Below are 15,896 nucleotides of genomic sequence, written 5' to 3'. Positions count from 1 at the left end.
CAAACAAACAGGAAAGAAGCTGAGCTTAGTATAAGAAGTTAAAAAATATATATATTTTTTTTTTTAGTATAACAGTTTCATATCATTGAGGTACGAATGTTTTCCAAAAACAGCTCCTGCAGAGATGTAACGGACTAGGCCGCAGTGTTTCTTTTGTCTGCCGGACATCACTACCTGTCTGTCGTCTTAACAAGAATTAGTAACTGTCGCAGATTAGAACCTCGACCTGTCATAAATCTGCTTCCCAATTTGTTTGATTGATGGTGGGGGAGGGTGGAGGGGAGTTGACAGAGTTCCCATATATAAAGCGGATTCCAGCACCCAACGTGCCGTACCACATATCATTTTTACGCCTGTATTCAGAATTAGGATTTGTTTTGTTTGTATTAATAAATTCAAATTAAAGTTAGAAATAATTTCATCTTTTATACAGATTTATATATTTTTTATTAAGTTATCTTAATTGGTTGCAAAGTAGTGCTCTTTGTCTTTCTCTTTTGTACCACTATGAACTACTGCATGCAGGAGATGTACCATGTCCACCATACCACAGGTAGTAATTTCCCGGTGCAGCCAATTGACTACTACATGCACACAGATGAGAGCCAGGGTTACAGCAGTTGTGATGCGCAGCTTCTACATAATAATGCATGTATGGAACAGGCCTGGGTAACGAATCAGCCTTATATCTCTAGTTACCCTGGAAACGTGTTGAAAAGTGAGTTCTGTAACATGGACATGGCCTTGAATCACTATCAGCAGACAGAGTATTTCGCAGATGGAAAAGCTGATTTTTCTCACATTCAGTGGACGCCAGGGTCACCAAAAAAAGGTATGGCTTTGTTAATCAGTTGCAAGAGCTTTGTAGAATTCCAAACCGTTGGCATTTTTTGTGAAAAGATATAGGCATGTAGAAGAATGATTCTTCTAGACACTTCAGAAAGGTTTAATTTGTGTTTTAGCATTTTATTATTCCTTGGCAGTATTTTGAAAAAAATGCATTTACTTATATTCAAAACAGGATTCAGAATGCTCACTTAGGTGATAATCTTGTCTCTTCCTAAAATATATAGATTTTAATTTCCTATATAAATAGTTTTGTTTATGTTTACAGTTTAACTCCCTGAGGTACATTAACATGTTCATAGGCTGGTATAATATGGTATTTTAAATATATATTAGAAGCAAGTTCCTAAGGATAGAAGGTGATAGTTCTGAAAGTATTGTAATGAGTAGCAAATCGAGGGACATAATTACTTTAATCTATTAAAGTAATTAATATTACAACAGTTCTTCATAAAATTAAAGTTGTACTTAGCACTAGCATGCTTCAACTCGATGTAAATTGGATGGTGGCTTTTTTGTGAAACAAATTAATAATGACACAGGTTAGAATTAATACTCAATTCTGGATTGGCACTCTTTCAGGTCTCCCAATTTAAAAGATTAAATCAGACTGGACAATAGAAAACAGCAACAAAGAAAAAATATATAGTCTTTTCTGCTGATGCTCTACGTTCGGAAGTCCATCTTAATGGCTTGGAAAATTACACCCCACTTTTAACTTCTGCCCATTCCATTTGTATGTAATTCACCCTTTTAAATATAAAAATGAATTCCCATTGCATTAGACCATATGATCTGTTTATTTTCATTACAGTATTTCCCAACATGTTTTTTGTTAACCCTCAAGTATAATTTAACTTTTATTATTTGTTCTATTTATTTCTTGTTTGTGAATTTGTGAATATGAAATGTTTGAATGTGTGCCTGTCCACCCTCTGTCAGATCTTTATTGATCAATTACTGATTGTCTGTTAGATGTGTCTGAAGTGTGACTCATTAACCCAAAGTACATGCACCCCTTAAGCCACTATGAATTGTTTATTTAATCCCTTATCTATTTTGGATTAGACATTAGTCCACACTAAAACTTGCCTTTCTTCTCCCTTAAGTTTAGGTTTTTCCAATAGCTTTTATGTAAATCCTGTGGGTTTAAGAATATGATATATACAGTACAATATGTAGCATTTTTATTGGTCTCCCCATAATAACTTGTCATGATCATAGCTTTATTGATTTTTTGTTTGATGTACTTAGGTACTAACATTAAATTAGTTTTTGGAGCAATGAAATAGACATGAGTTCCCTTAGAAGTATGAAATGTAACTATTACTGCATGGGTGTTTACCTCCTAAAGACCCCGAAACCTGAATATTCTACACCAAAGCTGCTCAGCTGAGCCTGTGACACAGTCATGACCGTCCCTGAGGGTATAAAGGACTGCGCTCACAAATCTCAGCGCCATTTTTCCTTTCAAGATCTGACAGGAGGAGCAATATTTTATTTACACTGTAACATTTGCTGACTTGTGCTCTCCTCACAGGCAGCTTGGCTGTAGCTGGAGTTAAATCAAAATTCTCGTTTACGAAACGTTTATTTTTTTTAACTGTAGTTGTGTTATTACTGTTTTTCTCTTGTTGTATTTTCTGTGTTTTTTTGTGTTTTTTTAACAGAAATACACACACAGTTGCTGGGCTCAGCAGCACCGTTCAAACCAGCTACTCACTGCAGTTCACGCATGGTCCCCCTCCCTTTTGGGGCGTGACTCCAACATCGGTCACAGACCCGCAAGAAACCGTGGTGGTGTCTCAGAAGGTAGCAGCTCTGCTGCAAAAACGGGCTAAAAACAGGCAGGTACTTCCTGGTGGCCTTAGACTGATCCTCGACCTCACAGGTCAACCTGTATCTGAGCCGAAGGAGATTCAAAATGTTGACGATGCATCAGCTGTTGCAGTCAATCAGACCAGGCGACTGGTTCACAATAGTGGACCTCAATGACGCCTATTTCCACATCCCCCATGAAAGGAAGTACCTATGGTTCGCCTTTCAGGGAACAACATACGAGTTCCGGGTCTTGCCATTTGGCCTCTCTCTAGGTCCCTGTGCCTTTTCGAAGTGCATGGAGGCTCAAGGCATCAGAGTACTCAATTATCTGGATGGCTGGCTCATTTGTGCCCAGTCTCCAGCACAGGCCCACACGAAATTTGTCACCGGCCACCTTCAAAAGCTGGGCCTTAGGGTGAATCATGCGAAGAACCAGCTCACGCCTTCTCAGACAGCCTCCTATCTAGGAGTGTGCTTGGACTCCAGGTCCATGCTGTCTACTGTGTCCACTGGCTCTTTCAGCTCAACAGAGTGCTCAAGGTAGTGATGTTCCAGAAACTGGGCTTGATGGCAGGACCTTTCCAGACCCTTCCATGGGGTCTCTTGCTCATGCGCCCTCTGCAGGCCTGGTTCAACAGCAGGGTTATTCAGCCCGCGTTAAAGTGCGACCGCCTGTTGACAGTGTCTCATCACTGTCTACAGGCACTCTTGTGGTGAAACAGCAGGACATGTCCAGCCAGGGTTAGGGCGCTGTGTGGAATGGCAGGAGTGCGCAAGGTGTGTGGAACACCCTTTGACAGGGTCTCCACATAAATGTTTGCATGACCTTGCAGCATTTTTTTAAAGGAGGTTCAAGGGAGACATGTGCTTGTCCATTACATCAACCACCAGGGCGGCCTCAGGTCCAGTCCCAGTCGCCCATCGCATGGCCCGAAAGCTTTTGCTATGGGCACACGAGAACCTCCTCTCACTCCGGGCAGTACATTGACTCGGTCTCCCCAGGAGCTCACTTCCTGGCAGGGCAATTTTTGAAAAGGAGCTTGTCGGCTTTGGCCACCCATGAAGGATATTGTTCCTCGCTGGAGGCTTAATGTGGTGCTGGATGCACTCATAAGCCTCCATTTGAGGCTTCATGCCCTTGCATTCAGCTGAGCTGAAATTTGTTTCAGAAATCAGAATTTTGTTCTACAGACTAAATGTCCTGGATCCTCAAAACCCTGGCTTTGGAACTAAAGTGTTAAGGGCGACTTCCGAGTCGACCCTTACAACACATGCATAGAGGTGAGTTTTTCCTACATTTTTTAGCCCTAGCTACTTATTACTGGGGTTCCGTATGGTAACGCACAAGGCAGCCTCTCCGCTTAGCCTTGTAGCATTTCAGTGCCCTTGCAACAGCTTTGGTACACTTACCCATGGTTACATTTCGTACTTGAAAGGGAACATTAGGTTATTATCAAAATCCTGGTTCCCTGAAGTAGAAATGTAACCGTAACCGTAACCGTAACCGTTAACCTTCAAGGTCTCTGCGTCCATGATTGCAGCAGATTTGAAGGAAAAATGACACTGAGATCTGTGAGCGCAGTCCATTATACCCTTGGGGGCGGGCATGACTGCGTCACAGGCTTGGTTGAACAGCTTTGGTGTACAATATTCAGGTTTCGGGGTCTTTAGGAGGTAAACACCCATGCAGTAATGGTTACATTTCTATTTCAGGGAACCAGGGTTATGATAACGTTTTACTGTATATCAAAGTAACATTTTTCAAGTGCAAATTATGTTGAAGCAAGAGGGAATCAATATCCTTGTGACCATTGATTGAGTTTGGTGTGTGAAACAGAAGAAAATATTGTAATACACTGATTATAAAACTTTGTTGTGCATACATTGTTTTATGAGTATACCATTACAACACTATTGAACGTTTTGTATTGTTTAATTTTCAGAAATGGCTATGATGTCTGCGTTCATCACAACAATCCGTCATTGTAATTAACAATGCCAAGCAGCATATAATATAATGTCCAGGCAGTGATGACTAAAAAGTATTAAATCATGCATTATAATAATTGACTAAAGTAATGTCCTCAGTGGAAAAATAAGGGTATGTGTTCCTTTCATCTCCTGAACAAAGCGTTGGTAATGTGACCTGGTAATCCTTTGCTTATCAGAAAAGTTAATTCCAAAAAGAAGAATTCTATGGAAAGTTAATTAGCACTGAATAAGTGTTAGCATTACAATGCATTTTCTATTTTTTTTATAGGGTACATACCAAGTTATTTGGATAAGGATGAGTTGTGTGTTGTGTGTGGCGATAAAGCTACTGGGTATCACTATCGCTGTATCACCTGCGAAGGCTGCAAGGTAAGTTAAGCAAATTACGTAGCAACAGTATCTGTTGTTTCAAAATAAAATTAGAATGTACTGTGTATATACATACAGTATAACACATACTCTAAAAATAAAGGATGTTTTATAGTAAATAGATTTCATTTTGTTATTATTTAAAAGCAATTATATCTGTCAAAGTTGTTAGCCATTTGACCCACACTGTGAATTTAAAGCAGAGATTGGTGTGTGGATAGGTTTACTGGTAATCAAGTCTGTTTTCAAATGAATTTACATTTCTCTTTTTTTCTTTTGTTTTTCCTTGTGTAGGGATTTTTCCGGAGAACCATCCAGAAAAACCTTCATCCATCTTATGCCTGCAAATACGAGGGAAAATGCATAATAGACAAAGTCACAAGAAACCAGTGCCAGGAATGCCGTTTCAAAAAATGCATTGCAGTTGGCATGGCAACAGACTGTAAGCTATTTCACTGTTCACATATTACTTCAGAGACAGCGCAGGTCCCTAATCAATAAATACATGTGGTTGTGTTTAAAGGGCCTTTAAAATTTGTTATTTTAAAGTTTTTAGTTCTCTGTCAGTATGTTTATATTGCTGCAATAACATTGCCTTAGTTTTGTCCCAGTTCACTGTAAAATATATAAAACATAGTAGTTGAGCCTTTCATCTGTTGTATTATGCACAGCATGTTACAGCATGATGTTATCCCATTCTTACTCGCTTTATCTCCTTCTGCTGTTACAGCTAAATTAATCACAGGTATGCCTTTTAACAAATGGGACATCAAAACATGTCCTAAGAGGTAATATCTAATAAGCATTCTATTGAGGAGGCATCTTTCATTTAAATCTATAATTTAAGTTTAAAAATTGGACTTAATTTGTATACTTGCTAGTTTCCACCTGCTGATCAAATCAAATAAAAGCCTACAAAGTAAATAAAAGGACTTGCTCCTTTTTCCTGAACATTTTTCTAACAAACCTCAAATAAAAGTATTGCATTCTTTTATGTGTTTTTTCTTTTAAAATCTTTGTCCCTCACTCCAGTGGTTTTGGATGACGGCAAGCGGTTAGCAAAGCGAAAGCTGATAGAGGAAAACCGGGAGCGCAAACGCCGTGATGAGATGCAGAAGACCGTTTGGAGCAAGCCTGATCCCAGCCAGGAGGAGTGGGAGCTGATCCGAGTGGTGACAGAAGCACACGTGACCACGAACGCACAAGGAAGCCACTGGAAACAGAAACGGAAATTTCTGGTGAGAAGCAACTCCTTACTTTTATTGATTTCATTGTTTTGTAATGAACCTGATGCTCGAAAGATACATTGTCTACCAAAAGTTTTACACTTTACTTTGGGTACTTGCCAATTTGGATATAGCTTCTAGGATTGGATGGTTTAACTCTTTCAACAGTCAGACCTCTAAAGAGGTCAAATATAACCAGTCTTGGAGTATGCCCCTATATCGTCAGAAATATAAAGTATCAAGTAACCAGAAGTAATGTGGATAAAAGTAATATACTGGGCCTTTAGTTTTTGAAAGGACATGACCTACAGTTTACTTTAATTGCAAGTTTATTTCTACAACAGTGGAAAGAGAAGCAGGCATCCAGTGTTATTTGAGTAATTTGGAATACAGGAAATTGCTTAAAACTATGTTACTTCTTTTGTACATGTGTGCTTTCTTCCATAATTATGGACTTTATCTTTACTTTGTCTTCCTGCTGTTTGTACATTCTCAGTAGCCGTAATAATGGAGGCTTTTATACCTTCACAGCCCGAGGACATTGGGCAGGCTCCAATAGTGAATGCACCAGAAGGAAGCAAAGTGGACATAGAAGCCTTCAGTCAGTTTACAAAAATCATCACCCCCGCAATCACACGTGTGGTGGACTTTGCCAAAAAACTGCCTATGTTCTGCGAGGTAGGAATTCTCATTCTGTAATTGATGATTGATGGTTCAGTTGATAGAACATTTGAATATTTGTGTGACATAAATCCTGACTAAGGCTGTAAATATCTTTTGATATCTGAAAAAGTGTAACCTGGAGGCGGCAGTGTTTGTCTAAATATTTTTTTTTACATGTGGAGCAATATTTATTTGGTCTAAATAAACTTAAATACAATTAAATCAAAACTCTACTTTCGCCCCCATTATTGCATGAGATTGTTTTCATAGTTGAAAAGTCAGTTGAAATGGGCCCTTAGTTATGCATTTCTCCCTTGTGTGAGTCAAGGCTTTTCATGTGGGTTTATTCATAACTAACCTTTCTGTGTTTTATCTTTCGCCTCGCAGCTGCCATGTGAAGACCAGATAATCCTTCTGAAAGGCTGCTGTATGGAAATCATGTCCCTCCGAGCAGCCGTGCGCTACGACCCAGAGAGTGAGACGTTAACCCTCAATGGGGAGATGGCTGTGACCAGGGGGCAGCTGAAAAATGGAGGCCTTGGCGTAGTGTCGGATGCGATCTTTGACCTCGGCGTGTCGCTCTCCTCTTTTAACCTGGACGATTCAGAGGTTGCTTTGCTTCAGGCTGTAATTCTGATGTCTTCAGGTACACAATTTACATTTTAAGTTTTTTATATGCAAGATCCTTTTTGAAAACCACATTCTGAGCAGATTTTATATATTTATTTAGCTCTAGAAAAAGAGAAACCTATTAGTCTGATGTTTAATTGTGATATAAGAGTCTTTAGCGAATCAGGGTGGTCCTTAACTACTTGTATCTGCATTGCAGCCAAGAGACTAAAGGTTTTGACATTTTTGTAATGACCTTTTCTGTGGCATGATGATACTGTTAGTCCCCTCAAGGAGAAATACATTTAAATTATCATTTTGTATTTTAATATGAAATGTGTGTAAAATTATTTTAATCTGTGATAAATCCAATATTTTAAATGAAGTGCGTGAAGGGGACTCAGTAATTTACAGTTCTGACAACAACCCTGAATTGAGAGACAGAATTGTGAATACGTTTTATATATATATATCATTTTGTTTTGAAGGACATGGCCTATAGACAAAAAGACCCAGTTCTCCCCTAAAAGTCATTATTGATCATGCTAAATTGACATTAAATATAATCCATGTTTATCATTACACTCAAAAGGTGTTTTACTTAACTGCAATTACCCAATTGTGACAGAATTAGTGAGGATTAGGGGCAGTTAATTTCATGATTGTTGGAGATTACTGCATTTACCAAAAGGAAACCCCTAATAAAGAGATTGCATGGGATTACAAACTTGGTAATAGGTATCAATTTTAACCTATAGAAACTATTGACTGTAGAAGTCATTTATAGAAAGCCCTCTCAGTTATCAAGAAAATAGTTACTTAACTCCCTCTTTTAGGAGTTTGGTGAAGTCATTTTAGTGAACAAACTCCACATTTACTCCTTGTAAGCTCAATGTGTTTTTATCTGCCTATATATATTTATATTTTGGAAGCAAGACAGCTTACATAGAAAAAAAAAGAAATACTGTTTATATTAAAGCATGTACTTATATTGATGCATTTCTTTATTTTTTGCAGATCGGCCTGGTCTAGCAAGTGTGGAGAGAATTGAAAAATTCCAAGAACAGTTTCTTCTGGCATTTGAGCACTACATAAACTATCGCAAACACAACGTCTCTCACTTCTGGCCCAAACTCTTGATGAAGGTGACAGACCTGCGCATGATTGGAGCGTGCCATGCCAGCAGGTTTCTGCACATGAAGGTGGAGTGCCCTACAGAACTCTTCCCTCCGCTCTTTCTGGAAGTGTTCGAGGACTGAGAGAGAACAAGTGGAATAAAGAAATAAAAGTCTGCTTTGCGATAATCTTTCTGAACTGCTTTTAGCACTACTGAATGTTATTTCTTTCCATAGTGTAGGATAGTTTCTGTCAAGACGTGGATGAAAACATTCCTTCAATGCGGGTACATGTGAATATAGAGTTTCTCTTGTATAGTATTTGTTGCTAACTAATTGTGATTTTTTTTTTTTTTTTTTTTGGTTTTGTATAGTCTTTGAGTAGTAATTGTCATCACATATGTGGTCATCAGAAAAAGCTGAAAATTAAAAATTGTTAGCATGTGGTTTGTGAATTACCAGTAGAAACCCACAAATTATGCAGATGTTTTTAACATGTCAATCTGCCCTATCATTCCACCTCCATTCAACCCTTATTCACACTCAAAAACCTTTCCTATTTGCACAAATACAGACAAAAAACACTGTTTTTATGAATACACATACTAAGTGTGTACCAAAAAAGCCATATTGTCCCTGTTTCTAGTAACTGCTAGAAAACTAGATAACAAAACCTGTTTGCAACAGAAACCCTGAAGCAAATTTCTTTTTAATGCAAGTAGTGAAGAAATATTTAGTCTTCTCTAACTTTAGAAAGCAGTTTGTGAATCTTTTTCTTTACAAGAACTGTAGACATGCAGTTATTTTATTATCAACCATTTGAATGAACTATGGAATTAAAGTAAACGTGTATTTTGCTTATTGCTAAAATACTAAAATATGATGCTTTATGGTGCCAAATATGGGTGGTGTGAATATTTTAGCTCCTAAAAACACATTTATGCACACTGGCCCAGGTGGTGTGCTATGACCTGTTTTATTAAAAAGGTCTCATTGCTTGTTTAATCAGCCACAATGTAACAGAAGAATACACAGTTCAGTTTATTATTGCTCATGTATATTAGTGTGTCTGCCGATCACTACTTGCCAGAAAACCTTGATGCAGCAGATTGTTAATATTCATGTCAGGAACTCTAAATTCCACGTGTCATATTTTTCTAAATGTATGAATCATGGATTTATTAAGGCAGAGCTTCTGCCAGTGCTGGATTTTGTTATTCTATCATTATTCAAGATTGCTTGTTTTGAGAAGTCTGAGCTACACCTGACCTAGAAAATCTATTTTAACCAGCAAAGCATGGCTAAAGTAAGGGCATAATATACTGTACGTTGGGTTAACAAAGCACTCTGCAGCTACATTTTTATATCAAAGATGTAGCCTTTTTTGTCCAGCAAAATCACCCTATGCATTTTATTAAATCAAATATAGCAGGTTTTGGGATTTATAAGCAGGCATTATCTGGCTGCTGACAAAGTCGATTTCTTTAGCTCACTGAGCACAGTTGCTGTGTTTAACTCCCAAGGTCTGCAGAACTGATGGCTGCTATTGTAATATTGCTCTGTTCTAAGAATGAAAAAATGGTTAGCCTTGTGTGGTTTTCTACCATGTCTGCTTACATTTATTCCTAAAAGCCGCTTCTGATTTACGTTTAATTGAAGAAGCCTTTTTATAGCAGTAGAACAACATTATTTAGAATGTTCACAGGCAACTGCGCACACATGTTTTAATGCAAAGACAATCGGACAGTAAAACTAAGAGGTGGGTCACAAGGTTAAATGTAACCATAAAATGTAATATATATTTATATAGCAAATGTAAAAAAAAATATTTAGGTATCAGTGATGTAATGCATGTGTTGAATTGTTGATTAAAGAATGTTGTATATTTTGGATAAAAAAATGTTTAAAAGGCCAATGTGAGTATTAGCTTTTAAAGCATTGAGTTACTCAAAATATTCAAAATACACCATTAAAAAGCTATTTTACAATATTGAGGATAAAGGTTTGTATATTTTCCAAAGCAGAAGTTATTTTCTACAGATATTTTATGCATATAATGGGCTCTTCAATGAGACAAAAACAATCTTTTCATGAGGTTTTAGTATATGAACACTATACAGTTCAGGTACTTGTTCAGCTTAAATTCATCAATATTTGTTTCCAATCTTTTAGCATGTCAGAAAAAAAATGAGTATTGTACAAGGCTTATCGAATATTGTTGGTTTTCAAAAAAGTAATAACAAATTGACAGCTGTGAGGCTTGCAAGGATCAAAACTAACAAAATTGGGATTAAGAATCACATTGTGTAACAACAAAAAGTTAAAACATTGCACAGGAGGATAATCTGAGATACATGGCTCTACCAACTCCTTACAGAAACCCTTGGATTTTACTAGCCATAAAATTGAGATCCAGTTTCGCAAAACAGCAATCCTAATATTTAAGTGTAAATTATAAATACTCACAGTTTTGTACCAAATTAAAAACACTGTTGCACAGGCATGGTTTACAGCATTGTTAGAAATGAGTAAACACTCAAATGTTGTGACACATACCTGAGGTTAAACAGTTAAGTAGAACGTTGCACTATTAAGAATTCTTTGTTTGCACTTAAATGTAAATTGGCTGTGAAAATAAAGATGGATTGGAAAACATTGGTGTCTCTTTTTGTTGTCTATTCACATGTCTTAAATGTGTTACGACAAATGTTTAAAATCTATGACCACAATTAACTGAGTCAGTGCTAAAGTCACTGAACCGGTACCAAACTGACAAGGTACCATCCCGGTTCTGACCAGCTACCGTACCGTACCAACCCGGTGCTAAAGTCACTGAACCGGTACCAAACTGACAAGGTACCATCCCGGTTCTGACCAGCTACCGTACCGTACCAACCCGGTGCTAAAGTCACTGAACCGGTACCTGTCGGCAGAGCTTCTACCAATGGTCAAGAGGGCCACTACAATTTTGCAATGCCCTGGCCTACAGAAGATGAAACAAGGCAGTCTATCTTTGATGATGAGCCTACCATATCTCCCGTGTCCCCGAGTGCATCCAGATTTTGTTTTTGAAATCCAGTCGTGGCTACAGCCTCTGCTGTTTCCCGATTGATGGACGCCCTATACAGGGTGCTTGATGCGGAGAAGCTGGGCCTGGCTCATTTTCTGCCGGTGGAAGTTTCAATTGTCGTGTTGGTACAGGTGCCTAATTTAGCGCTCCTGTCAGAGGGGACCCCCATTGTCAGATATTAATGCCTATACGGGGAAATGGGTACAAATGAGCAAACTAACAGAACAATGTGTTCATTCTGTGCAAGGGTGAGACACCAGTGTTCACTGGGACAGTTTGGAACAGTTCATTTTTTTTTTTTTTTTTTAACCCAAATGGTGAAACTATATGACACTCATCAGAAACCAGGTCTTGTTGCCTTACCAGTTTAAATTACCGTACCACACTTGTTCATCCCTCTCAAAGGCATTCTTGACACTGTGAACTTACACCACATTGTTCCACATTGTTCTACTTTTTATATTTGTCAGTATAAATATAATGGAAGTGTAATGTCTTTCACCTCTGCTTCTTTCTGTGAGCCACAAACATGGATGTATAAGTATAACATTCTGCTGCAGATAATGATGATCCTTCGCAGCAAGTGCTTCTTGATGTGGCATAAAATTTATGCAGTACAATTTCTTATGAATTATTGTAGAATCCCCCAAAGTACAGTCTATAAGCATGTAGGCCTATTTCTCAAAAAATCCAATTAAACATTCATAATGTTTCTTCTAAACAATCCAAAGTACATAAAATACATTTACAATGCATTCTTATGTGAACCATTTTAAATGTAATGCTGTTTAATCAATAAAATACTTGTGTCTACGCATGTACAGTAATTCATGCTCAGTTGATTCTAGCGACCAACCTGCATGGACTGTGTTTGCAGTTTGCAGTCAGAAGGAAGATAATAGCGATTTGGTAAGTAAAATTGAATGCTTGTTTGCTGATGTAACTACATTAGCTGGTTGAAGGAATTAATTTACTAAAGTGTTCAGAGCTGTGGTTGACTGAAGTGAATTTTGATAGCGGGTAAACTGGACCAGCTGTAGACGTGCAGGAAAGTATAAATTGGCAAACTGTCTTAGAACGCCAGCCATCGAAGGGCCACACGTTCAAGGGCAGTCTGAGCTGTGGCAGTCAGAACGAGGACAGGTAGAGCGCTGACCTTTTCCAAATCCCTTCCAATGGCTACTAGAGGCCTCATTCCCACTCTGACATCTAACGTCTGGATCCCCTGGACAAAGCGGGCTCACTCGTTCTCCTCTCCTAGAATGAACACTGGTAAGTACTTGCTTCAGATACCGCTACTAACTCCTTCTTCCCCTACACTGCATGCTACAAATTTGGAAATCTCATTTTTCAATTGCCGTTCTCTGACTAACAAATCTCTGCTGCTTAGTGAACTCATAACTGATGCCAACCTTGATCTTCTCTGTGTAACTGAAACCTGGCACTCTGTAAACGACATGCACTCGCTGCATCTAGCCACCCCAAAGGGCTATTTCCTCTTTGACAAACCTCGCCTCACTGGCCAAGGCGGAGGCACTGCTGTTATTGCTAATTCTGTGCTTGCTTCCTCAGTTCTTTTTTTGCCAGCCTTTTCTTCATTTGAGCATCTTGCCATCAAGCTCCCCTCTCCCATGTCCCTCACCCTTGCTGTTATCTGCCGTCCACCTAAGAGCAACTCTGCTTTTATTGCTGAGTTTTCAGAATTCCTCTCCTTCGTCTGCACTTCCACTGACAAAATCCTACTCGTAGGTGACTTCAACATTCATGTTGACTTGCCTTCTTCCCCCCTGGTGGCCGACTTCAACACACTCCTGGACTGTCTTGGGCTCTCTTAATCTGTCAATGTCCCCACTCACACCTGAGGACACACCCTGGATCTGCTCATCACCAGGGGTCCTGACCTCTCAAATCTCTCCGTCTCAGATATCTCTCTGACTATTTCCTAATCACTGCTAATATTAATCTTCCTGCTCCTTCCTCCACTACCGATACTGTTATTTCCTTCCGTCCCAAGAATCTGCTGAATCCTCTGAAACTCTCGGAATGTGTCTCTGCATCCCCTCTAACTGGTACTCTCCCATCCTCAGTTGACGATGCAGTGACCCTCTGCAACGCCACCCTTACTCAGATCATCGACACTGTTGCCCCGCTTACAACCAGAGCGGTCAAGAAAGAGCGACACTGCCCATGGTACACCCTCAAACTTCGATTGCTTAAGTCTGCTTGCCACAAGCTTGAGAGCAAATGGAGGTTGTCTGGACTAACAGTTCACAGAGAGATCTGGACCAACCATCTCCGTAGCTACAGGCGTCCGCTCACCGCTGCCAGGGTGAAGAACTTCCTTGAAATCATAACTATGGGACATGGTAAACCCAATGTTCTCTTGAAGACCATTAACCAAATCCTACATCCAGCCACCAATCGATCCATCTCCCGTTCTTCCTCCTCTCTTACCTGCCATGATTTCTCCTTTTTCTTTCACAACAAAATTGAAAACAGCTATTCTACACTCTCCCGCCATAGACCCAGTTTACAACTTGACCACCATGACTCTCCTCCGGTTGCCCCTCCTGCTCGTTCCACTTTCTCTCCTCTCTCCATTGTCTCCATCTTACTGCTGAAATCAACTGCTGCCACCTGCCCCCTGGACCCCTGGCCGACTAATCTTGTCCGTCTCTGTGCTTCTGATCTTGCTCCCTCAATTATGCACACTCTCAACTTGTCCCTGGACTCGGGCTTGGTTCCTGCTGCCCTGAACCTCGGAAACTGTCTGCTTCTGCCTTCCCCCACTGTATGAAGCCTTGGTGTACTTCTTGACAGCAACCTCTCCTTTGATGCCCACATCTCCTCCATGGTCAAATCTTCCTTCTACCATATTCGAAACATCTCCAGAGTCTGTCCCTACCTTTCCCTCCTGGATGCGGAGATACTTTGTCATGCATTTGTCTCTTCTCAACTCGACTACTGCAACTCTCTCTATGGTGGTCTTCTTGTTACTGCATCTTGTAAAGCGCTTTGTGATGGTGGTCCACTATGAAAGGCGCTATATAAAATAAAGATTGATTGATTGACTGATTGTTTCAACATCAAAACCAAGCTTTACTCAGATAATTGGAGACTCCTGTACCATGATCTGATTACATTAGAATAAACAAATCATTTTTTTATTCTAGTTTTCATATTATTCATGTTAATATTGGTGTTGATTGTGCTGGACATTCATACTGGCAGATAAATGTATTCTCATTGGGGAGAAAACACTTAATGTTGTTCTCAGTGCCAGTGGTGGGAATACTGTATGTATCTTTCCTTAGCAGCCAGTAGTAAGTTTCTCCCATTTTCTACAGCAATGTTGCTGCTGCCCCATTAGGCACAGCTTGTAAATGACATGAAAAGCTCACTTGTTTCATCATTTGGGTTGAACTGCACTGCTCAAATTCTTCAGTGAGACAACAGCTCCCTCCAGCGGTTCATCAAAGCTACTGGGCCTATTTTTGTGAATTATTTTCTAGGTTATTTCATAAACAGTGTCAGCTTCATTTTACTTTTACAAATGGAAACTGCATACTAATTAAAACGCTTTGATAATCAGGCATCTGTAGGAGCATGCTACCAGAAACAGTTTCCTTATGTATTCTAGGATTTTTCTGGATTTGTATCTGGAAATAACTTTGCTTAACGTACAGAAAACTGTACATTAATGTGGTCCACATAACATAAGATTGAATGATCTTTCATCATATATAAGAGTATTGGCACCCTACACTTAATAAAAGCTAATTCAAGAAAACATGTTAAATACAAGCACTTAGTTAATATTTGCCACTAATTAATATGACAATCATTATATATATATATATATATATATATATATATATATATATATATATATATATATATGATTTCCATTACACGAGAGTAGATGTTAAAACTTCATGCTGATTTGAACTCGGCTCTCGCCAAGATAAGCACCAACTAAGACGTAGCTTTACAGTAAACTAATGTGATCTATATGTGTCTCCATCCATTTGCGTTTCCTTCCATATGATGATGTAGCTATCCTTCTGTCTGGTGTTGATAGCTGAAGTGTAATGCTGGCTCCAGGGATCAGCTTATTTGTCTCCCTGGCGCATCAGCACACACAACGGCTGCGATGCTGGCTCCGGGGATCAACCACTTTATATA

The 15,896-nt window shown here is 39.1% G+C and overlaps 1 protein-coding gene across 1 annotated transcript; it reads left to right on the top strand.

The window, feature by feature from the left end:
- Positions 1-326: 326 nt before the first annotated feature.
- Positions 327-11,296, top strand: LOC117394472 (thyroid hormone receptor beta-A-like). Its single transcript, XM_033992810.3, has 7 exons — positions 327-832; positions 4,928-5,028; positions 5,323-5,470; positions 6,061-6,266; positions 6,786-6,932; positions 7,305-7,563; positions 8,544-11,296. The coding sequence occupies exons 1-7, from the start codon at positions 508-510 to the stop codon at positions 8,783-8,785; spliced, it is 1,428 nt and encodes a 475-aa protein (XP_033848701.1). The 5' UTR covers positions 327-507; the 3' UTR covers positions 8,786-11,296.
- The last annotated feature ends 4,600 nt before the right edge of the window (positions 11,297-15,896 follow it).

Source organism: Acipenser ruthenus, chromosome 3, assembly GCF_902713425.1.
Source record: "Acipenser ruthenus chromosome 3, fAciRut3.2 maternal haplotype, whole genome shotgun sequence".
Classification (NCBI taxonomy): domain Eukaryota; kingdom Metazoa; phylum Chordata; class Actinopteri; order Acipenseriformes; family Acipenseridae; genus Acipenser; species Acipenser ruthenus.
The sequence above is the reverse complement of the archived record's forward strand: the minus strand, read 5'-3'. Positions and strand labels throughout refer to the sequence as shown.